Source organism: Falco punctatus (genome assembly GCF_963210335.1).
Source record: "Falco punctatus genome assembly, chromosome: 6".
NCBI classification, from domain to species: Eukaryota; Metazoa; Chordata; class Aves; order Falconiformes; family Falconidae; genus Falco; species Falco punctatus.
In genome coordinates, this window is record NC_137585.1 from 29,242,334 (window position 1) to 29,266,714 (window position 24,381).

The following is a 24,381-nucleotide window of genomic DNA, read 5'->3' on the forward strand; positions in this document are numbered from 1 at the left end:
GAAGCAGGCAATTATTAATATGTTCCTTTACTGAAACCCTAAGTTTTTAACTGTCCCATGCACCTTGGGGAAACCTTAGAAGATGTTACCCAATGAAGTGTGTTAACTGTGCATGTGTGTGTGTGTGTGTATATATATGTAATATGTGTGCTTGTATAGATGCTTTTTTAAAAGTCTGGTTCTGAAGGCCACATAAAACAGTTTGATCAAACATCTGTCTTGCTCTAGGCTGCTAAAGAATGTGGATTATCTAGCCCATGGTCTTCTGCTTTATACAGGTAAGGCTGCAGAACAACAGGCAGTGCGATGTGGACAGGCCGCGTGCATAACGTGAAAATTTCCCTGCTGGTATATCTGAATCTAGAATCACAGAACTGCTCACCACCTCCTGTAATTAAAGTAGTGCAGCTTGTCTGTGGGAGACTGACTGGATTTAAACTTTCCCCCTTAATCTTTGTGCTTAGTGTTTTGCCTGATTGCTTTATAGGAAATGGTAGCCACAGAGGCTTAGCTAAGGAACGGATGCAGCTGGGGCTTTTGTCTTGAATGTGATGGAGAAATGGCTTTAGTAGTTTAAGGTCTTGTATGTACCTGCTGTCCTCTCCCTGCAGCACGGGCAGACCACAATGTGTGCCTGCAAAGCAGCAGCTCCAGGTCAGGACGGGGGATATTAGCAAAGGGGCTTACATGAGCTGAAGCTTAGCACGCTCGCATGGGGTAGCTGGGGCTAGGGCGGGCGTTCTGGTTTGTTCTGATACGAGAAATGAGCTGGGTCACTGGGATAACAGCGCTTTAAGCTGCTGCAACAGCACGTTCCTGTGCTTGCCTGTCAGGCCTTATTCTGGCTTATGAACCCTCGGGAGAGGTTGGTTTGGATTCTGGCTGAGTCATCATCTACTAGTTTCTAAACAGTGTTTCGATACACAGGAGCTCCTGGAGGGGTAATACCAACCTGCAGTGCCCTGCCCTTGGTCTCGATGGGCAGCGTGAACGCTGAGATCGCACAGACAATGCACACAGAGGAGAAAAGACACAGGGCCCCAATGAAAGAAGCACTCATAAGAACCTGCAAGCAAAAGAACAGTTCAAACATCAGTCCAGTGGCATGGGGGAGGCTGGCAGTTAACAGGGAAATAAAGTGCGCAAAGGGTCACAAACACCTGAGAGTCTTGACAATAGAAAAACAATGTCTTGTCAATTCTAAGAGCTTTCAGAAAATAACAAATACAAGCAAGCTCAGCTTTGGGATTAAATTTATGCAGAGCTACATCTGGCAAAGACTGCTAAGTACTCTGTACCAAGTTGGGAGGGGGAAGTTGATTGTGTCCCCCCCTGTTTTTTTGGTGAACTTCAGGGGTACATCTCTGTGTATTTGATAGCAACGATCAGCACATTGTTCAACAGTATCAAGCGTGTTCTTACTTGTGATATAAATGGGGCCACCATAGCTCCAACACGGCACAGTGACCCACTTGTTCCCACTCCCAGTGCTCGCATCGTGGTGGGATAAACCTAAAATAGTCCAGAAAGAAATCTGATTAGTACAACAATCTATGATACTTGTCTGTATTTTTTTTTATTATTTTTTCTTTCAAATTTTTCTTCAGAAAGACTCATTACATTATCAAGGGCAGCTAGCCAGTGGGATAAGACATGAATAGAAACAAAGGCTTCTTTTTGTCTCATTTGTGCCATTAAAATCTGCCAATTTTTACCCCAAATAAAGTTTTAGGGCAAGTCAATCAAAGCTGGTTGGGACTCCCCTGCTGTTTGCTTACCACCCCTACTACTGCCTTCCTCCCAGCTGTGCTGAGCAGCTCACACCAAAGTCACAGAGGATGGGCTGAGTGCTAAAGGAAGAATTCAATTTATATTGACAGGCCCTGTATCTGGCAAGTAAGAATAAAGGATATTGTCTGCAGTCTTCAAGACTGCCTATTCATTTGTATCAACGGCACTCATATTTAGAAGGAGGAAAAAGGAAAACAGATCCCAGTAAGAAATCTCCAGGCTTAGAAGAATGGGCTTTGTGTATTTTCTTTTTCACATCTCCCAAATTCCTGTGCCAATAAAACACTTAAGCATGTGTTTTGCTTAACTTTAATTGTCCTGTTACTATCAGTAGATTTTAGCAAGTATACTCATGTAAGCCTTTGTTTAAATATTTTACTGGGCCAAGCCAGTGGAGGTAAGGTAATTCAAGAAGAATCCAGGCTTGCAGCCAGAAAAGGGATTTCCAAGCTTGGTTTTGATCACCGATTAAATTGTGAGTAGTATTGTTTATGATATGGCTGTTGCAGCAATGGTCTTTACATCAACAGCATCCAGTTCAGGACTATTAAGACACGTGTATTTATTCAGGCCTAGTGCATGCTTAAATAATATAGTGTACTATTAAAAGAAGTATCAGGCCAATACAGGGAGCTACTTCTGTTTGCTTTTTATCACTACTCAAATCTTCAAGGCAATACAATTAACTTCACACAATTGTTTAAAGAAAGAACAACCAAAACCCCCAGCAATGCATACTTAACCCACAGAATTCATGGGTCCAAAGCTGTATGAAGCACAAGCGCTCTGAAGGATTAAAAAACTATTTGCAGACAGAGCACATCAATTTCTATTAAGTAAGTCAAAAAAATTATATATAACCACATATACTACCTCATACTACTACATCAGTCCCTTAAGTGCTGGAAAAGGTTCATTTCAGTGGTAGCCTATTTTCTAACTGCAGGGGTTGGGGAGAGGGAAGATTGTGGGTTTTATAAGATGGTGGTACACAGCAACCTCAAAGCCAACATTTTGTAGTATCTGACCAACAGGTGGCTCAGCAGGACATTCCTCTTCCACCTGCTCTTGACATCTCCAACTCATTTTCTAATTCCTTCTCTGACCTTGCATATAAAATTGCGGCCAGGAAGCCAAAGCTACTTAGTTCAAGAAAGGGGACTTAACTAGTCAATAAATATGGCAGCATTCCTTGGCAAATGACCTTTCATGCCCCAGAGCAGCTTAACATACTTTCGGGAGGACTCACCTCTGCTGTGTAAATGTAGATGGTGTTGAAGTTTGCTGAAACCAGGGCGCGCAGCATGAAGAGAAACCCAGTCACGCCTGTGCTGGAGAGAAAACCATGTGGAGCAAAGGGTTAGTATCACTGAATGGTGATCAGCAGAGTGGCAACCTAGTACGCGCCCTATGCTAAGGCTTTACCAGCTTAATATAAGGGAAAATATAAAGAAAGGTTCATTGCTGACAAGTCTTTCCTTAGTTCGTTGGCAAGGCACGTTTGACTACAATCTATTGGACGTCAGGTTTCCTCCGGGCCACTGAAGGGGGAACGATCTGTATAGGACTGTAGTGGCTCAGCTCGTGCCCTCAGCATTGCAGTCGTCTGACTCCCAGCCTAGCCCTCGCTTTCGGTTCCTCTATAAATCCATTGCAAGCACATATGATGGCCAGGCTCAGTTTCAGGGAAAACTGCAAATAATAATAGCAGTACAGAGGCCAGTGCCTTACTGAATAACTGTAAGCTTCCTTAATTCAGTTTAACGACTGTTTGCAGCCTCCCACTCCAGCAGCCAAGCACGGCAGCCAGCCTCTGGGACCAGTGGCCCACAGGGCAGGCAGCAGGGCGTACACGGCTGGCCAGCAGCAGTCAGGCTACCAGACAGTTTAGAGGAAACTTCAACTTGAAGCCATTCCGATTTTCAGGAACCATTAAGCTCTGCCAGCTTGAGAGGGGTCTGTCATACCCCTCTCGACACTCAGGGCAACCTTTCTCTTGGTGCCTTGAACTCCTTTTGAAGTGCCCAACTCTACAAGTTAGAGGCGATATACGTAACATTGCCAAAAAACAAAACAACAACAAAAAAACAGGGGGGGTGGGGAAGCAAAGGAAAAATATGTCGTCTTTCTGGTGGATCTTATTCACATGATTTTTAATTTTCTAGGCTGTGCTAGAAAGCAGCTTGTTGTATGCTTCAGGGAAGCCATGTGGGCTCAGTAACACAAGTGAGCCCCTCTGCACCATGGCATCTCCTCCCGCTGCTTTCCCAGGAAGAGGAGGGAACCAGTCAGAGGGGTTTTTTCAGATGTAAAAGAATTACTGGCCTGACTGGTGACATGAGAATACCATAGGTACTGCCCTCAGCATTACATGCCCCCCAACAAGACCCACATACTGATCCAGACTACCTTGAGGTGCAGATGTTGAGGAGTAGAAAGAGTAGGGCTGTACATCCCATGGTGATACACAGGCTCAGTCGTCTTCCGAGGAAATTGATGCCAAGAACATTCAAAGGATTTACTGGAGATGAAAAGGAAAACCATAAAATGTTAGCTGACCTAACTGCCATGGTTGTCTGTCTTGATAGACCTTACAAAGCATGCCTAGAAATTACCTCTCTGCATTCCCAGCACCAGCCCAATGCTCTATAAAATGGACAAACACTATAATTCTCTTCCTGTACCCAAATCCTGTAGTTTTCCCCATGCCCCTTTTCAGTTTGTCCTTCCCCTCAGAGGATGGAGCCTGTCCTTTGCTGAACTTGCCCTGCTGTACTAGGGCAGGACACTAATGCCTGTCCTGAGCCACACGAAGAAGGCACCCACTGGGTGAGCACCGCAGACCTGGGTGGGTTTGGCCCCTCTGGCCACAGCCCAGCCAAATCCTGGGGCCCCGGCATGCCCCACTGAGTTCCCCCATGAGCTGGGAGGCACCTGGGGGTCTGCTGGGCTGGTCCCAGCCTGGCTGCACCTGCAGGACCCAACACCCGGTCGCTTTATAGCTCAGTTGCCAAGACATGAACCAGGGCAAACATCCACCTCGCTGCGGCAATACGAGACATGCACAGAGCGCCAGGCTCTTTCAGCGTGCCATGTGGGTGCCTGTGGGCCATCCTGCCGTGCCCCAGCACTCCCGGGCAGGCTGCACCAGGAAGCATTTTGGTTTGCTGTGGGTTCCCTGGGCGCTGAGTTGTCCTGCTCCTGAGGCCACCACCTCTTGGAAAACAGGGCACTTGGGTGGTGCATTCAATTACATCAATCTATTTGCAGTCCTTGGTTATTTCTGACTTCAAAACCTGCGTGTCTGGGGATTTGGGAAGCTGACTTGGTTTCACTGTTAGGAGAAATTTCCCCTGGAGTTTAACCAAGACTGTTGGTACATACTAACTGCAGAGGAGGTCTGTGGCCCTGCTGTTGGAAGGACCCGTGCTGAAGGAAGGACTCTGATGAGTCTGAATTATTCACCTGGGGAGCAACGCCCTCCCTTGCCCCTTGCCACCAGCTAATGGCCTGTGTCCCAGACCGTCATCTGAAGAGCTTGTGCCTGGCAGTTGCCAGCAATGCTGAGGACATTTCGACCCCTGGCACATCACTAAGTGTATGCACAGCTAAAAGCTTTGCAGTGAGTATTGGCTGGCTGTAAGAAGGGAATGGCAGGGCAGGGAGGGGAGAAGAGGTTACGTGCGATCTCTCCAACTGTGCTGATGATCATGGTCTGGTAGGCGGCTGGCCCAAACAAGTGGCAATGGCAGGAGCTGTGGCTCTCAGGGTCATCACCAGAGTCCTGCAGCTGTGGTGCAGTGGAGCCACAGACGAGGTCCCGCTCCAGTAACTCAGCGCTGGCCAAGATGACGCCGTAATATGCGAAAGCTATGCCAAGCCTGCGGGTGGGAACACTGCAGTGAGCAGCAGCAATGACAGGGAAGGTGAGGAAAATGAAATACAGCAGGTTTTGGGTGCACTGGGACCCCTGCTGCACACACCAGCTCTGTGTGATGGACCACCTTAGCTGGATCCCAGCAGTGACTCAGGTACCCACCAGGTCACTCCACCCATGGCACACCACCACCACCTACACCCATGCACTGCTCTTCCCTGGGGGACTCCATTCCAGCTCATAGTTTATCTTTGTATTGGGTTTGCATGGAAGGTTTTTGGCAGAGGGGCTACAGGAGTGACTTCTGTGAGAAGCTGCGAGAAGCTTCTTCTGTGTCTGATGGAGCCAATGCCAGCCAGCTCCAAGACCATCAGTGATGGTGGCAGTGCCTCTGGGATAACATATTTAAGAAGGGGAAAAAGTTGCTGCACAAAAGAAAGGAGTGAGACTATGCGAGAGCAACAACATTGTAGACACCAAGGACTAAGGAAGGGCAGGAGGTGCTCCAGGCATTGGGGCAGAGCTTTCCCTGCAGCCCGTGGTGAAGCCCACGGTGAGGCAGCTGTGCCCCTGCAGCCCATGGAGGACCCCACACCAGAGCAGGTGGATGCCCAAAGGAGGCTGTGACCCCATGGGAAGCCCACACTGGAGCAGGCTCCTGGCAGGACCTGTGGCCCCGTGGAGAGAGAAGCCCAGGTTAGAGCAGGTTTGCTGGCAGGACTTGTGACCCCACGGGGGACCCACGCTGGAGCACTGTGTGGAGAGCTGCAGCCTGTGGGAAAGAATCACGCTGGAGAAGTTCATGGAGAGCTGTCTCCTGTAGGAGGGACCTCACGCTAGAGCAGGGGAAGAGTGTGAGGCATTCTCACCCTGAGGAAGAGGGAGCAGCAGAAACGACGTGTGATGAACCAACCACAACCCCCATTCCCTGTCCCTCTGTGCTGCTGGCAGGGTGGAGGTAGAGAAAATCAGGAGTAAAACTAAGCCCAGGAAAAAGGGGGGTGAGGGGGTGGGGAAGGTGTTTGTAAGATTTGGTTTTATTTCTCGTTATCCTACTCTGATTTGATTGGTAATAAATTAATTTTTCCCCAAGTCAAGTCTCGTTTGCCTGAGTCAGTAATTGGTGAGTGATTCCTCCCTGCCCTTAACCCACGAGCCTTTACTTATATTTTCTCTCCCCTGTCCAGCTGAGGAGGGCAGTGACAGAGCAGCTTTGGTGGGCACCTGGCATCCAGCCAGGGCCAACCCACCACCACCTTTTTGCTTGCCCCTTAGTGCTGTTTCTTGCTCTGCAGCAGGTGACGGGCTGTGGTCACGCTGGGGAGAGCTTCCCCCTTCGGTCCCTTCCCTCACACAGGGCTGATAACAGAGACATTTCCAAACCACCCCTTTCCCAGGGGTTCAGGGAGTCTCAGTGTCAGGCCCTGATGCTTGCAGCTCACATGAAGCAACTGTCCAGGGTTTTTTTAGTCCTTATCCTTTCTGCCCAGGGATTTTCAAAAGTTTTCATTAACTGGCTGGAGAGGCTCCCATCACACCCTGGCTGTCTGTCAAGAACACAGCATTGGTGATGGCAGCCTGGCTATGTCATTATCAAGTAATTCAGCATATGCCTAATCATAAGCAGGCCGAGAAGTAATTTTCACTTTTTTATCCCCTGGCAGTTTCAGAAATGAGCAGCAGAATTTGGGCTAGGAAACAAGCTGCCCGGGGAGGTGGGGATGCTTGGGACATGGGAGGTGGGAATGCAAACCCAAGAACAGGCCAGTAACTCCTGGGAGGACTAGGAGAGAAAGGAGGATAAAAAAAATAAGATATTTCATAACACACAAGTTGAGGGGAAAAAACATAAAAAATTCAAGGCCTGACTTAGCAACATTTTGGGTCAATGAGTTTCCACGGACCCATTATTTATACATTTCCACTCCAGACAGCAAAGCCAATGAAACATATATTACCCTTGCATACAGCAACCAGGAACATTGCATATGAAACCCATCTCTCTTCAATCTTAATTTTCTCCAGCCAGCAGCACTGCTAACAGTTAACGAGTTTCTGTTGAAGCCCTATTTCACTGATGCATTGGCTGGCAGGCAAAGGTGGTGCACTTGTCCTCCTCTTGGGAAGAACAAGTTTACACCAAGAAGGGAATTGGAGCTGCGAGCACATCACTGGTGCATGCTGCAGGCAGGCACGGGTGTTCTGCAGCCCTCACCTGGCCCACACCCCACCTCCCCTGAGCCACCCTGCCCTGAGGAAGGACTTACGGTGTCCTGCACCATCCTGGCTGTCCAGCCCTTTTCTGCCTACATTGACACTGACTGACATAGGGTCTGTGGTCAGGACAAACCTAAAGATCACAACAGCCCAACCCATGCCCACGTAGTCCCCCTCCAGCTGCCAGGGATCTTCAGCTGCCTCCTGAGGCAGAAGTGTGCCCTGTAGTAGCAGAGTCAATGGGAGACTTCTGCTCCCTGCACACGTTCAACTGAGAGAATGAGCTGACAAGCAAGATAAAAAACAAAAAGACTTTTTTTACCATATGATCCATATCTGCAAAGTGGTTCTGAGGTATTTGGGGTGGATGAGGTCCTTGAATCTTCCTCTTCTTTCCTGCAAATAGTTTGATAGAAATAGAATTTTTTTAAAAAGTATCATTTATATAAGGGTGAGCGTTCTGCAGTAGCAGCTGGCACCCCAGGCCCCCAGTGGCAGAGACAGACTGACAGATGGTGCAACACAGCACTCCATCCGCCTTCGGGAGAGGAAAGCCACTCTTCCCAAAGGATGCCCACGAGAGGATGTGGTGCAAAGGAAGAAGAGAACACCCTGAGCACTCCTGGCCTGCACAGGACCCCCTCAGCTCCCAGCAGACTGGCCCCAGCATGACCATCACAGTGCTGGAGGGTCCCTGTTTGCTGCTGGGGGGCCAGCACTGCTGGGGCTGCTGGCAGCTCCCGCTGCCCCACGAGCAGGGGAGAGGTGCCCAGCATCCACTGCTCTGCCTGTGGGAGTCAGTTTGTGGCCACATCTTGCTGAGAGGCCTGAAACGCCAGTGAGCAGAGACGAGCAGGCACTGCAGGGCCCTGCCTGCCCTGCTGCCCCCTGAGAGCCAGCAGCTGCCCCAGCATCCCGCCAGCAAGGGGAGATGAGTTCATAGGGATGGTTTGGGTTGCCTTTACTTTTATTTTCCTCATCATTGGTTAAGCCTGAGAGGGTGCACAACTAACTAAAACCCTTCCCACAGCCAATGCGGGTCCATTACATAAATTCAATGAAACTACAGGGAAGCTTTAATCCTAACTAATTCCAATACAATAGCACCATCTTGCATGAATTGCTAAGGACAATGCTTGGTGCCTGTGGGATTGAATAAGCAGCAAAGAGGTCCAGGAAAGGGGCTTAAAAGAGCTGGAAAATAATTTTGAGGCCCTGGACAACAGTGTTGTTCAGTCTTCCTCTCTTGGGGGTCAAAAAAGCCACCTTAACAAGTCCTCCCACCCTGCAGTCAGCAGGGCCCGGACTGGGGGTAAAAGGGAGAAGCCTGGGGGGTGATGTGTGTGTGTGTCCTGGTCTCCTGCCCCTCTCCTGCCCCACCTGCAACACTCACACATGCTTTTGGGCATTTTGGTCCAGTAGCAACCAACTCCTGAGCTGCTCAGCTGCTTACAGGTGGAAATGGTGGTAGCTGTGAAATGGCCTCTCCTGCCTTGACCTTCTTCTGCTGGTCTGTGGCTCCACACTCGGGGACCTGAGGTGCTGGGACCTAGCAGACAAGCCCAGCCAGGGGCTGGGGGAAGCCTCTGGGAGCGGTGGGTTGACTTCATGGCAGGGACCCTTGCAGCCTGATGGGTCACATACCTGAGAGGGACCCTGAGGAGCAAGTCCCAGGTCTTACAGCACAGGGGACACCCCTTGGGGGTGAATGGGCAATAAGGAAGAACATGCTTTTCTGGGAGCACTTTTTGTGGTAAAGGAAGCAAATATTTTCTCAGCACATTATTTTTCTGAGCAAACACAAAGAATGTGAAAAAAAAGCAGAAAACTCAATTCCATTTTGAGGTCCAAGATTACTGTCTTTCCAAAAGAAAAAAATATATCTTTATCATCACATTCAGTAGCTGGAAATAGTTTGGAAAGAAACCAGGCAAGGAGGGGGAGAGAGACAGAACAAGACGTGCTTGGCAGTCCCGCTCCTTCCCCAAACCCCAGATGCCAGCAGCCCCGCCTGGGACGGAGGGGCCAGGCAGTGCCATGGGCTTGGCTTACCTTGGCGGGCTCCCTCAGCTCCCCCTCGGGCATCACTGCCCCGTTGGTCTTGGCTATCCTCTGCAGCGTGGCCAGGGCAGCTGCCACATTTCCTGTGGACACGTTGTACCGCGCCGACTCTGGGATGAACTGAAAGCAGAAAGCCTTTCTGTGCCTCTCTGTCCATGCAACCCTACCCAACAGCTTCCCATCACACCGAGGAGCCCGGCCAGGTTAGCACGGGGCACTGCCTGAGCTGCAGCAGCCTTTTGCCTGTTCCCCTCCCCAGCCATGCCCTGGGACATTCCTGCGTGTCCCAGCTCCCCACACCCCATGCTGGGGGGACTCACCCTGCCCAACAAACCCATTTCTTGGTACAGATCCCAGGGGTCTGCTGCTGAGCCATCTGTGGCAAGTGGTTGTGAGACTTGGAAGCCAAAGACACAGGTTTAATAAAAACAAGCCTTAACTGAAATTCTAAAATGGGATTGGGGCACGTGGCACTCACTCAAGCAAAAGCCTTGGAAGAATCAACAAGGCCATTAAAGAAAAGGAAGAAATGTATGAAATGTAGGAACTAAATCACTCATCACTATCATTTGCAACATTCAACCACACCTGGTGTTCTTTTAAAATAAAATGCCTTTTTATTAAAAGGTGGCTCTATCAAATTACAAACCATTAAATCTGTATCATCAAAATATGAATTTAAGACTTGCTTTCTAAAGGCATGTATGCTGACTGTGTCTTGTTTTACTTCTGGACTAAAAGCTTTTGCTACCTATTTTTTTTCCTGGCAAAAATAATCAGGGAAACCAAACATCAAAGTTATGCGAGTGGACATTCACAGCAAACTTGCATTTGACTGCCCAGGTAACACCCCAGGTGGACTTGTGCATTTGTCCAGCTGCAGGAAGGGCATTAACATCTGCACGGCTTGCACCAGCCACAGCTTAGCACTGCAGTGCCCACGAACACTGTAAGTAGGGATTTTCCACATCATTCTCCACAAATAAGACAGTCGTCATGTCCAAGGCTGATACTTCTTAAGCATGAGTAAACCTGGGGAAGCCAGGGTTGACCCTGACACCCATTTGCCCTGTCAGCACTTCAGTGAAGGCTTCTTTCCTCAGTCCTAGCAAATGTAAAATCTGAAGAGGGTGCGCTATGGCTAGAACCAGTCTGGAGATATTATTTGTGAGTTTTTGCACACCCTGCCTGGCCCATCTTCCTCTCAATGCCTGGCCCATCACCACAGTCCCCTGGGTACCGCTGGCAGCCTGAACACTGGAGTCTGGGGTGCTGGAGGGCTACAGTGGGGCAGCAAAGCCAGTGGCTTTGCAAAGCGAAGTAAAGCCAAGCCACCTCCTGCAGGGTGACATCTTCCCACCAGCTGGCCTGCAGCTCCCCCCAGGCCATCAGGACCTTTCCAAGCCCCCTGGGTGAGAGGGCTGAGGTGGTGAAAGGACACAAAGACTACCCCAGGCTTGCAGGGGGTGGAGAGTGATGCCTTTTGGTGCCTGGGGAGACGCCACGTTGGTGGCAGTGCAGCAGGGAGCAAGGAGAGGAGCTCTTCTCACCTTGAACACCAGTATGAGAAGAATTCCGGGGATGGACGCAGTTCTGATCAGCCACCGCCAGCCGATGGTTGGGTTCACCACTGATGCCAGGCCAATGATTAACAAGGATCCTGCCAACCAAAACACCTTTCCAAGAAAAAGGAAGTGGTTAAAACATGAACACATGACAACATTTTTTTTTTATTTTCTTCCCTTCCGCTCTAGTTCCATGGATAAGTGGGGATCTGTGCTGGAGAGCACTGTGGTTCAAACTGAGCCATCCTTACGGTGGTCAATCTGAGAAGCTGAGCTTGGGTTGAAGGAAAGAGGGAAAGACAGGCAAGGATATGGGAGAGGATGGCTGAAGACAGTCTTAATCAGCTTCAGATGAAAACAGGTAACTAGCTGTGGCTACCATTGTAATTAAAGCCACTTCTTTTGTCCTTCCAGTCACTTCTCTGCCAATGTTCACACTCATGAATTTTCCTCTTGCCTAAAAGTCTGTGGGGAAGCAGCAGATTTACAAGCACTGAAGGCAAAACCAAGCCAGATTTCCACTGCAAGAAGTTGGTGGGTCTCCAGTGGACTCAACGCCAATTTATACCAACAGAGAATCAGGCCCCCGATCTGCAAGTCCATTCCTCCCTGAAGTTCACTTGTTGCCATCAGGAGATGTGCCCCTTTCTGGGGGACCACCCAAGGGAGCTTAGCCAACACAAAGCACAAACAAATACATAAAAGCCACAGAAAATTCATGAATAATCTGCAGGCAGAAATAACAAATGTCTGGGGAGAAATACAAGACTGTGTTTCTTTATAAACCTTTGTGTTTCTGACAACACTTTGGTAACAAAGCCCTGGGATCAAACAGGCAATATTACTTTTTATTAAAAAGTAGTATTTTATTTTTATTAAAAAACAAATTAACCCTGCCACTAAGACCATTTACAAACACTTTTGGTTCAACAGTCAGATGAATTAATGTGCTCAATGAGACCTCCACAGATCATTTGCACATGAAGCAAGTGCCCATTGCAGAGATCTGGAGCAAGCAACAACCAGAGTCACGCTTGCTGTGGTTTTTGCCCAGCAAGCAGGCACAACCCTCCCAGCACGTCTCAGGCTGAGTTTGGGGCTATCATGCTAGCCCTATCCTGCTCGAAGCCCCGAGCCAGCCCTGAGCAAGGACAGGGAGAGGCACAGATTATAACCTCATCTGGGAGTCCCCTCATTAACCATTTGTTCTCACCAGGGGTCCAAAGAGAGGAGGGAATGAGCCCAGGGCTGGAGGAGGCTGGAGGTGCCGTTAGCTCCAGTGCCTGCCTGCCCATCAGCACTGGCCCCGCTGAAGTGGGTATCACCGTTATTGATACAGCAACTGAGAGACTGGGTGTCAGCCATCACTCAAATTCCCCATGCAACGTTTGGAACATCCAATTATTTGAGGAGATATCGCCTCTTTTCTAAAGACGGCTGCCTGTGCACATCTTTAATAATGCAGATTACTTGCTCAGACCCAGACAGGTGTGAATAGTCTGGGAGAAAGACTGATGTGCTGGAGACCCAGCTTCCAGACAGCAGTGGGGCAAATCTCCTGGGACTTGGGACTAAAAGAAACAGTAACGTGTCACTCTTACCTGAGATAAGGGTAACATGTATCCTCGGTATTTGTTGGGCAAAAATTCTGTTTTTATGATAAGCCTAGCAAAAAAGGGGAAAAAATGCAGAAATACAGCAACAATTAGAATTTCCATACTCATCAAGTAGCAGTTCAGCTCAGCTCAGTCGGTGCTGGATGTCGCTGCCTGTAGACCACCCGCCTGCCACCACCGAGCACCCAGCGACAGGGGATCCCTGCTCAACACACTTCCCACTCGGGCAGGCACCAAACCACCTGCAAGGGAGATGCACAGCATGAATCCCATCCAGGCCATGGCTGTGGGACACAGGCAGGTAAACACTGCAGTCCATGCACCAGGAAACCTATGGAAAGGTCTTTTGAGGTGATTGAGGTGTCAGCACAGGCATAGGGCATGTTTGTAGAAATGAACAATTTTTAGTGATTTTTTTTCATTAAACAGTCTGCTCCATTTTTTATCAAATGATTGGATAGCCCCTGGGGGAGGGCATGGCACTGGCATCTCTCAAGCTCCCAGGTGTGAATTGTACTTCCTTGGCAAGAAAGAAAGAGGGGTGGGGAGAGGCCCATATTGGCTCCTGCTATCTCAGCTATTGAAGTGTTTTATAAATGCAATTTCCCTCCATCCTCATTAGACTCATTAGCAAACACCATGCCCAGGGAATGACCCACACACACACGAGGCAAGCAACACCAGGAGCTCAGCAGATGCGTGACCCTGGCACAGGGTGCCTTCTCCTCCCAACGGCATCTGTCTCCCTTCTGTCCTTCGCTCCAGCAAAGGGCTCTTGGGTCAATGCAACTGGTTTGAGGCTTTCCTGTGTGGGCAGCAACCAGGTTTCAAGAACAATGGAAGCTGCTGAAACGTTGCATTTGTTTCCCTGAGAGGGTCAAAAGAAATAACTTATTTTGCCAGTCTCCTAGTGAAGTGATTGTTAACGCTGTGAATTTCTCCTCCCCCTGCTCCACGTCTCCCTTTCCACTGCAACAGAGCAAAAAGTTTCATTTAAACGGGAACATTCTACATCAGTTCAAGAAGAATTTGCTACTTAAGCAGAATTGTTGTGACTTTTTTACGAGGAAGCAGCCTTTGCTCATCTGTTACCTGTCTAATTGCTTTTATAATATATGTGCTTAATAATCCCTCTGTCACCTGCTTAACATAAACCAGCTGCCCCCTCTGTTCCAGGGGTTGGGGGTCCTTGGGAACTGCAATTTAGGTTGATTGACCAGGATTCAGTGAAATTACAGAACAACATGTTGTTGTAAGGTGATGTGGGAACTCGCTCTCCTTTCCACTTCCAGCCCCCACAGAGGCCCCTTCCCTGCCGCCTCCCTTGGGTGGCAGCACAGCCACAGCTTATCAGGCTCAGCACAAGGGGAACGCTCCCCCACGGCCAGCCAAAATGAGCTGAAGGGCCTTTCTCGCTGTAACCCCCGCCACGGTGCCCGTGGGTGCCTCCGTTAACCTCCCAGTGAAGGCTGGCTCGCACCACAGGGCACGGCCTTACCCTTGCGCATGGCCCGACACGCCACCTCCTACCATGGCCCGCAGGAACACGAACCAGATGTAGGATGGGGCAAACGAGGTCAGCAAGGAGAAGTAGGCTGCCCAGAGGAATGAAAGCAGCAGAATCTGCAATGGGGGAAAAAGCAGGGTATTCAAACCAGTGGCTCAGCCAGGTGCAAGGCTCCTGTGGGTCTCAGGAAGGGGACGTGCAGCCCCCCAGCGCTCACTCACCTTCCAGCGGCCATACCTGTCGGCCAGGAGTCCGAGCACTATGCTGAAGACCATGTAGCCAAAAAACACCACCTAAGGGGAATTGAAATGCAGCTGTGGAGGGCCCACAGCTGGTTCTGCCCACAGCAGAACTGGGCAGCTCTGCTCTTTGAACTGCGGGTGGGCTGAATGCTCTCTAAACAGCAGGATGAAGTGCAGTGCCCAGAACCATGAGTGAGGTGTCTTGCAGGGGTCGTCTTCCTCCACGTAGACACACACTGCTTCAACCCTCAACGCTTGGGGTTGGATGGCAAGGACTTAAAATAAAATTATGGAAGTGGGGGCTTGTTTTGGCATTACAGTTCTGGGCACGGACCACGTGCTCATGTCAGCTCGCTTTCTAGGTTTCTGCAGTTGTGGTACTGTCCTTGTCCCTGAGAGGAGGGACAAATCCCTGAGAATTTATTTGGTCCACTGGGAAATGTACTTTACAAAGCCTGAGGCAGTGCCCCTGACAATGACCACATGGTGGATGACCTGCATGAGGGGGGAAGGCATGTCACTCACCGTTGTCACTAAAGCCACCTGCCAGTCTTGAAGCTGCCACTCACATCGGATGAGAGGGGACACAACAGCTATTAGCATGATCTCCATGGCTTCAGCCACCTTCGGGAACGAATGTGCACATTAGCAAAAAGGGAAGCCACAAGAAGTCCACAGAGAAAAGTCCCTCAGTCCTACCAAGCCTGCAGCTGTGGCAGTCCCACCATACCAAAACAGCCCTGTGAAGCCATGGTGCCTCCATAGTGGTCTGAGCCTGTGCCTGATCTGGAAGATGTGAGCACTTGGAAGCAGGGAGAGGAAGTGAGAAAGGTGGCCCTTGAGAGCGGGTATCTAGGAAGGCTGGAAAGACTCAGCCTTTGCAGAAGAGAATCTTACCCAGCTGTGTTAGTGGAAGATCTTTAACTATATTTGGAAACCAAGCTGCTTGGTTAGGTACCTGGCTGTGATTTCAGGCATCTGACATGAAGATGACCTCTCAAAACTGCCTTTATTAAAAACTTCATTGCTGCATTTGTTTGCCCCAAAAGCCAGCCTCAGTTAAGAAATGAACCTATCATTTACACATAGCTGGAGGCTTTTACATCCCAGCTGCAGTGATGCTCATGTACATGTCTCCATTGCGTCTTTACCTCAGCCCGGCCTCAGTCTTTTGACCCAGTTCCCACATCAGATGCACCGTTAACCCAAGACCCTGGCAGTTAGGAAATTTTTCAGGTAGCCGAAGGTGAGAGGATGGCAGCCCTCCTGTGCCAGATTGCACAGGGTTTGGGTGCCCTGGGGATGGCATAAAAAGTGCTGTCAGGAGGCTGAATGTAACTCTCAGGCACTACTGAAGACATGCCTTCAGCGCTGCCTGGTGGGACAGGGCTTCAAGGCAGGGGTCAGGCCAGGGTGCTCTGGGCCAACCTGCTCAGCTTTGCCCTGAAATAGGTCTGATATCAATTGTGGCTGATATCTATTTTGGCCGAAGATTAAACAGCAGAAATTCTGCTTGAGGAGGTATGTATATGCAAAAAAATATGGACTGCAGTATGTGCTCATGGTGCTTATGGTTGTTACCGCACAGTAATAAGGAAAATGAGAAGAGGGGTTTTTTGGGCCGGTGCAGATAGCTGCAGACACCTACCCCCGTGCTGCCCATGATCAGAAAAAGCATAATGTGGAACCTCCCAAACCCAATGGTTTCCACAGCTTCTTCCACTGTAAATGTCTTCTGCCCTGAACACCAAAGGGAAAAAGATACAAAACATGTCAGCAGTCAAATATTACCCCCTCTTTATTAAATGTCAAAGATTTTCATGCTACTGTGGGACTGCACCAGGAAATAAGCTGGAAACATCTACCAGTGTGTGTCCACTAACCAGCCCCTGGGCACGCCGGTGGCTGGGCATGTCAGAGGTTGCTGAAGCAGCAGCCAGCGGGGAAGAGAGCAGGCTGGGCATGGAGGAAGGGCAGCCTTGTACTGAGCTACCCCTGCTGCCTTAGAAACCCATGGCTTGGACTGCATCTGGGCAACGGTCTGCTCCTTTCCCTTGCCCAAACTGCTGTGAGGCTCAGTCCCTTTGCATCCCTGGAGTGCAGGTTCGCTCCCAGTGTGAGCTGGGGGCTGCCCCAGCCCCAGGCCCTGCAAGGCGAGCACAGCCAGGAGCTCTGGGCTCAGTTTCACCTCCTAAGCCTTTATTCCTGAACTTCCCCACCCCCACCCCATTTCAGAAACAAGCAAAGCACCTCAAGATCAGGGCTAGGACAGTTTTATAAACAGACCTGACAGAAAGCTTCTAGTATGTGTACACTTTCAAACTCTTAATTAGGTAAAGCCAGAGCTGCATAAATTTTTATGTCAGGCCCAACTAAGTCAGCTCAAACCTCTCAACATTACCTCTGAAATGGAACAGAACTTACTCAGAATTTCAGGAGAAAATTTCTTTTTTTTTTTTCAAATGTAGGCTTTTTTTTTTTTTTTTTTTTGCTTTTCTACAAAGTTTTTCACTTTCAAATGCTTTTGAAATAGAAAATGTATCCAAATTAAAAAAAGTCATTGAATTGCCAATATAATAAACTGTTCACACAAAGCAGAGACCTGAGAAAAAACAACTCAGATAGCTCTTCCCACTACCATAGGTAGCGGCCACCAGCCTGGTAGCTGCAATGGGAGAGGAGCAGTTTGAAGCTGACACTTCTGACTCCATGGACCAAGGTGTTAGGTAGCTGGAGTGGGGACCCTCCCTCTACCCCAGCTAAATGAGGACCCAGTTTTCTAGTCCCACCAATATAAACCCACCTTTTGGAGTTTCTTGTCTCTCCATGTGGATTTCCTCCAAGCCAATAACATTTTCTGCCTCTTTCATTGCAGCAGCCATCTCAGCTCCTGCTGGGGTCCACACTTACTTTGAGCAAGGCTGGGATTTACCTGTGAAACCTCTGGACAGTCACAAAGGCATCTAAGCAATAAGCCCATAAAGCAACTTCCCATGCTGGAGTGGAAAGATTCAGATATGCTTAAACACAAGTTTGTTTCAGGCAGCTACTGGACCATGTCGTCGTCCATAGAGGTTTTGGTGAAAAATACATAGAAACTTCACAAGTTAATTTAGTTGAGCTGACACAGAGGTCAGTCATCACATTGCACTGGCAGCTTTTATAGACAGTCCATGGACTGCCTTGCAAAAGACTTGAAACCCACTGACACAAGAGTGTGTGATGACTTCCCTAGCCTGGGGGTGAGTGAAATGCAGAGGCAACCAAAAGATGCTCCATCTCCATGACATGACTGGCAGCAGGTTGCTCTTGTTGGAGGCAGAAATTACTACCCCTTGGAAACTGGGGCTGAGTGGGTGGCAGAGGTGCCACACTCTGTAATTGCTCAGCGTTAAGGGAGCATCCACTGAGGCAGAGCCAGCAGGTAGGAGCAGCTGTGCTGAGGAACATGGTGGCCCCAGCCTGCTCCCCTAACCCAGGCTGCCCTGGGATGGCATGGCTAGCAAGAGGCAAGCATCAAACTCCTCCTCACCCATCCTGCACCCTGCCAGCATAGCGCTTCCCACCGCACACCTGATCCTCTGCCTCACCCCCCGCTGTATTGATCCCCATCCTCTCAGGTCAGCAAGAAACACAGCCAAGCATTCTGGATTGCAACAGGGGAGAAATGGCTTCTTCCACCTCTGTTTCTGGTTTCCAGCATTAGATCCCTTGGCCTGATTACAGTTACTTTTCCTGGTCAGAAAAGCTCATCTTAATCCCAGGGCAGGAAATAAGCACACTGCTTGCCTTAAAACACAAGATTTCCTGCAGAGTACATGCTCTGGGATGGAGGGCTCAACCCATCTCCAATGTGGTGACACCCTGTCCTTTGATCACCTCCCTTCAGGGCTGCTGGACTTGGCCCAGGCATCATTCATGGCCACTCAGCAGTGACTAGGGAGCCTGCAATAGGGTGAGAGTTTGAAGGAATTAATGACCAAGAGCATCTAATGAAAGATACAGAATCCCAGCTGGGATAGAATGCAGCACAAACACAGAAAGCATGGAGTTACAGTAGCCCCAGGCTGGATACCCTGGAAGTGTTATATTGAGGTACAGTTATAAGGAGGTCATTAAATGCTAATGGCAGATTAGTTGGCCAGGTCACATACACAGACCTTACTGTTACAGATCATTACAGTCCAGCATCCAAGAGGACACGTAGGATATTGCTTACAACTGTCTCTCAACAGTGTCCTTGGAGACAGCAATAGCTGCCAGCAGCACACAGTTCCATGAGCTGATCATGGTGGCCATCAGCTGGGGACCATTTCCAAGTGCAACCGGCTCAGGATTGAGCAAGCAACAAAACTAGGTGCTTGGAAGAGCCTACGATAAGAGGTAATGCTCTACTGTGTGGCTGAATCGCAAAGGACTTTGCAATAACAATATCTAGGGACTATTTTTCTCCCTTTCTGTCCCCTTATGATTAGGGACCTGCAAACACATTCTGCCCTAAGCTGGTGCTTCACACCTGTGTCCAGTTAAACAGCTGCTCTTGTCCTAAGCCTGTGGTGGGCACAGCCCAGGGCACTGGCAGGCTGGGCTGGGGCATGCCCAGGATCAACCCCTGGGCTCTTTGCCCACCCATCCTGATGCTGGGATACTCTGCAAATTTTTGCTGAGAGGCACTAGAGCATTTCACACTGGAGCTCACCCACCCTGGGCCACATGCCACCATTCTGGGAAGTGCTGCAGCCCTTCCAGAAAAGGGGACGAAACCCCAGTCCCTGGCATTGCTGTGCAGAAACTCCAGTGAGGCTCAGGTGCCCAAGCAGAAGGGTGCAGTGCCACTTCTGCCACCCCACAGCAGCCAAAACAACCCCAGAGGTGTCAGGATGGTGGACAGCACCTATGGGAGACCCAAACTGCTCTCAAACAGCAGCTGGTGAGCAGGCTTTTACCTTCTCTAGCATTGCAAGTAACACCAGAAATCTGTGCAGGCACCTGCACCTCCCTCCGTTCAGTATTGGGACAGCTGGAACAAAATTCACTCATCCATAAGCAGACAAGAAGCTACTCTTCAGGTAAGTCCCTGGCACTGTACTCTCTGCTCTGACATTTATGTTCAAGAGGGAGAGATTTAGATACAACACTTCAGTAAACCTCCTAATGATTCCTGCCAAATCCAGCGTTTGCTCATCCCAAACCTCTGCAGCCCTGTTTGCCTTGATGGAGCAGGTGTGCCTATCACCCTCTTCAGGAGTCATAGGTTTCCCAGTATTTGTAAATCCCACTGAAAATACTAAATTCCAATTACGTGAGTCAAAAGAACAACAGTGACAAAGTTGCTGCTGGCAAGGAAAATAGTGATCCTCCGTCTGAAGGCAGCAACCAAGACTGCAGTGAAACTGCTGCTGGGACCCAGCAGAAGGATGCTGTGACCCCACACTGGAAGGCTGCCAGGCCACCAAGGGCACACAACACTCAGTGCTTTGCATGTGACCAGCTGGGAATCTTGTCAGCAAAGTCAGAGAGCTTCTGCATGTCACATATGAATGATTAGATAGTCCCACTATTAAACCAAGCCTTGATTAATTTTTTTCTTTTTTTTTTTGAGTGAAGATTTCTTACCTCTGCAGTGTCTCAGGCACAGAGGAGCAGACCTTTCTTCTTTTCTGGTTGATTCTTTCCCTTCTGTTATTTTCTTCTTACAGTGTTGACAGTGCTGCGTGTTTGGGATCCAGCTTCTGGGAGCCAGGTTTCCTCTTTGCTGGTCACAGGCGGGTCCCTCTCCACACGCCTCTACCCACAGAAGTGCGTGCTGCAAGCAGGGTGCTCCAGTGCTGACCCCACCCCTGTGCTGGTCTCACAGCACCTACAGGTCTTCCACAAGGCCTGCCCACCACGGGTGATGGTGTTTGCTCAGCACTTCTTGTGGGGACAGCCCCAGGGAGACAGAGGGAGGGTGCTGGGGAGACATTCCTATTGCAACACCAGCAAGATTTTAGCTGGCAGGTTTCAGGGGCAGGTCCCGCAGCACCGATGCCCGTGTAAGGCACCTTTGCCATCCCCTGCAAAGCCATGAGCAGTGCCTGGGTGCTGCAGCCACCAGCTCCCCTTAGGTCAGATGAAGCCAACTCAGGTGACAGCACCACGAAAAACACGAGCCCTGTTTATCTGCTTCATCCTTGTAGATTTCCTGACCAAGTAACCAAACTGTGGGAAGCATTCCCAGCTGAACTGCCACCGTGATCCTGACCTTACTGTGTAGTGAATCTCAGCACTACAGGTTGTGTTGGCCAGTGAATCTGAGCTACCACAGGTATGTGCTTTTGCCTAGGAGTGCATATGTCAACCTTCAATACTGAAGTGTATTGGCATCAGTGAAGGCCAGCAAAGATGCCACGATGTTGTTTTTTTTTCTATCTCTCACGAGGGTTCACAAAATCCCTGCTTCGAAATACATACACTGAGCCAGCAGCAATGCTGCAATAGTTTTATCAAAACATGTAACTCCCATGCCAAATCTCATGCTTCCAAGCATCAGGAAGACATTTGCTACCAGCCAGCATATGCTATTTCACAGCCTTATTTTACATCTTCTTCTTAATAATATCTAGCATTCAGCTACAGCTGTTACTGGCATCTGCTGAAAGAGATGCATGACCCAGGCTACCAGATCCATACCATTATGTTGTCATTGCAAAAACTCAGCATGCATGCAATCACAGAAGGGTGCAGATGTTTCAGCATTCCAGCTTCCCAGCACAGAAGGGGAAAAATGACCAAAATACCAGCAAAATTCTCGGCCACAGAGATGTGCTTTCAGGCCCAGGTGTTTGGGATTGAACAAAGCCTGTTACAAAGTCTAGGTCTATTACTTTTCTTTTAACTACCTCATGATATTTAGTTATTTGTTACAGAAATGCAAAGACTGTTTAGACTGAAGCATGAATGGAAATGTCAACATACGAAACTTCCAGGAGAAACAAAAGAGTTAGGGCAAGAAGAAAGATCTCCATGCTGGCCAAGGACATGATGGAGAGCCATCATATGAGTAAACACTGAGAAGGTGCTGTTTGTTGCAGAAGCCAGAGGCCAGGCTCCAAGAAACTGTTGACTCCTGAAGTTTATGAAAGCTCAGTCCAAAAGCCACTTCATTATCACCAGTACAGAGGACCTAAGAGGCTGGACAAAAACTTGATATCCAGCTTTCCTCATCCTCCAGGTCACCAAAGTCATCCTGGTGGGATCGGCCTGGTCACACACAGCGATATAGCAACACTGTAGCAGATATATAGCAACAATGTAGCAGAAACATACCCACAATATAGCAACAGTGTAGCAGATATACAGCCACAATATAGCAACACTGTAGCAGCAATATAGCAACACTGTAGCAAAAATACAGCCACAATATGGCAACAGTGTAGCAGAAATATAGCGACAGTGTAGCATAAATAAAGCCACAATACAGCGACACTGTAGCAGAAATAAAGCCACAATACAGCGACACTGTAGCAGAAATAAAGCCACAATACAGCAACACTGTAGCAGAAATAAAGCCACAATACAGCAACACTGTAGCAGAAATAAAGCCACAATATAGCAACAGTGTAGCAAAAATACAGCCACAATATGGCAACAGTGTAGCAGAAATATAGCAACAGTGTAGCAGACATAGACACAATATAGCGACAGTGTAGCAGAAATAAAGCCACAATACAGCGACACTGTAGCAGAAATAAAGCCACAATACAGCGACACTGTAGCAGAAATAAAGCCACAATACAGCAACACTGTAGCAGAAATAAAGCCACAATACAGCAACACTGTAGCAGAAATAAAGCCACAATACAGCAACACTGTAGCAGAAATAAAGCCACAATACAGCAACACTGTAGCAGAAATAAAGCCACAATACAGCAACACTGTAGCAGAAATAAAGCCACAATACAGCAACACTGTAGCAGAAATAAAGCCACAATACAGCAACACTGTAGCAGAAATAAAGCCACAATATAGCAACACTGTAGCAGAAACAAAGCCACAATATAGCAACTGGCTACACACAGCAATAGCTCTGGTGAGAAGGAATAAAAAAGCCAGGGGAGAATGACTGTGACTGAAACCAGTTTGATTTTTATCACTTTTCCTTCCTACATGGTCATTCACTGAGGTTTTTTGTATTAATTTCCTGCAAAATGAAATAACTCATGTCACCATCTCTCAGCAACAAACACCTTCCTAGCAATGGGATGAGCTTTGGATCCAGAAGCAGCCATTCCTCCCTAGGCCCCCACCCCGAGTCCACCCTGGAGAGGCAAGCTGAGGTCCTGACTTGGGAAGAGTTCCGTCAGGTAATTACAAGTCACTCCTCCAGCAATGGGCAAAGTTCAGATAAAGACACCGGGGTCTTGTACCAAGGTCTATGAGACTATAGCAGTGGTGTCTGCTGGATCTTACCACATCTGGTGGCCACATTCCCAGAACCAGCTAGAAGACATGGTCCCATTCAGCTTGGCAGCTGTGCGGGTGAACAGGCAGGCACTGCTCTGCTCCACAAACCCCCTCATCTTCTGCAGGCAAGCCTTTTAAAAACAAGACACTCTCTGGAACGTTTCTGGGTTTTTAAAGAAGTCTTAAAAATAACCCAGATGAAAGCCAGGGCTCTCCTCGAAGTGTATAAGGACAACTCTGCCTCTCAGCAATATTTAATCTGAATACCCCGTGATTATAAATGGGCTTGGTCCTCTTGCAGAGTGGGGAAGTGCCATCCCTCTATGACAAATGCTCGAGTGAGCCACAGCTCTGCTGCGTTATTCACTTGTGCACAGAAAGGGAAAGCTGAACACAGAATTAAGCCAAATGTTTGAATCACCATTCAGTACAGTAAACAAGAGACCATCTTGTCACCTGCAGCATTCACAGGATTACTTGTTTTTCCTGCTTAAAATGGAAACCTCAGACAAAAAGCAAAACACCAAGAGGAAGCTCTAAAAGGAACACATATTCTGTTTCAGGTAATCTCCTTCTCAGTTACGTTGCAATCACATGGAAGGGTGCAATGAATATAAGTGTTTGTGTAGAAAATCTGCCCACGGTTTCATAAAGCAAATTGTTTTCTCTGTGTTTGGTAATGCATGAAACTAGTTTGGCCTTTCCTGTTTCAAGACAGCTTTTCTCCTGAATAGGAATACAACAAAATAGGCTGGAAGGAGGAAATGAAGGTGATGTGCTTACACTGAGCAACAGTGACACCAACTGCATTCATGTCTATATGGGTTTTGCCTGTACCACAGGTTACCCATGCCCAAAGAACCAGTGACATGAGGCCACATGTGGGTCATGGACACTCTCCTATTCCCATCTCTTCTCAGCTCCAGCTGCTGCTTCAAAACCCAGGCTGGTGTTAAAAGGGAAAAAGGCTTGTTACTGTGTTGGTAATTGGTGCCCAGCGCTTTATGGCTTCTTGAGACTGCAAGGGAAAAGGTAGAAGAACTGCTTTGCCTGGGGCTGT

The 24,381-nt window shown here is 48.7% G+C and overlaps 1 protein-coding gene across 4 annotated transcripts; it reads right to left on the minus strand.

The window, feature by feature from the left end:
* Window positions 1-278: 278 nt before the first annotated feature.
* SVOPL (SVOP like) lies at window positions 279-22,565 on the minus strand. 4 transcript variants are annotated; one of them, XM_080391267.1, is made up of 15 exons: window positions 20,493-22,565; window positions 17,680-17,766; window positions 16,525-16,616; window positions 15,402-15,500; window positions 14,856-14,927; window positions 14,626-14,750; window positions 13,113-13,176; window positions 11,497-11,622; window positions 9,938-10,066; window positions 8,208-8,281; window positions 5,473-5,672; window positions 4,201-4,312; window positions 3,041-3,117; window positions 1,423-1,512; window positions 279-1,066 (listed from the first exon to the last, which is right to left on the minus strand). In XM_080391267.1, the coding sequence occupies exons 2-15, from the start codon at window positions 17,756-17,758 to the stop codon at window positions 891-893; spliced, it is 1,515 nt and encodes a 504-aa protein (XP_080247393.1). In that variant the 5' UTR covers window positions 17,759-17,766; window positions 20,493-22,565; the 3' UTR covers window positions 279-890. The 4 variants fall into 4 exon arrangements, with proteins under 4 accessions (XP_080247393.1, XP_080247392.1, XP_080247394.1 ...); XM_080391266.1 differs by having other exon boundaries at window positions 17,680-17,808; XM_080391268.1 differs by having other exon boundaries at window positions 3,041-3,122; window positions 17,680-22,565.
* Between the last annotated feature and the right edge of the window lie 1,816 nt (window positions 22,566-24,381).

Bases quoted from the DNA above. Each gene is read 5' to 3' on its own strand.
- SVOPL (XM_080391267.1), bottom strand. From the start codon at position 17,758: ATGGCTGCTGCAATGAAAGAGGCAGAAAATGTTATTGGCTTGGAGGAA. The intron at 4,313-5,472 runs GTAACCTCTTCT...TTTCATCTCCAG, and splicing joins CACAGTTGGAGAGATCGCAC to TAAATCCTTTGAATGTTCTT. The intron at 1,513-3,040 runs GTGAGTCCTCCC...GGACTATTTTAG, and splicing joins TCTACATTTACACAGCAGAG to GTTTATCCCACCACGATGCG.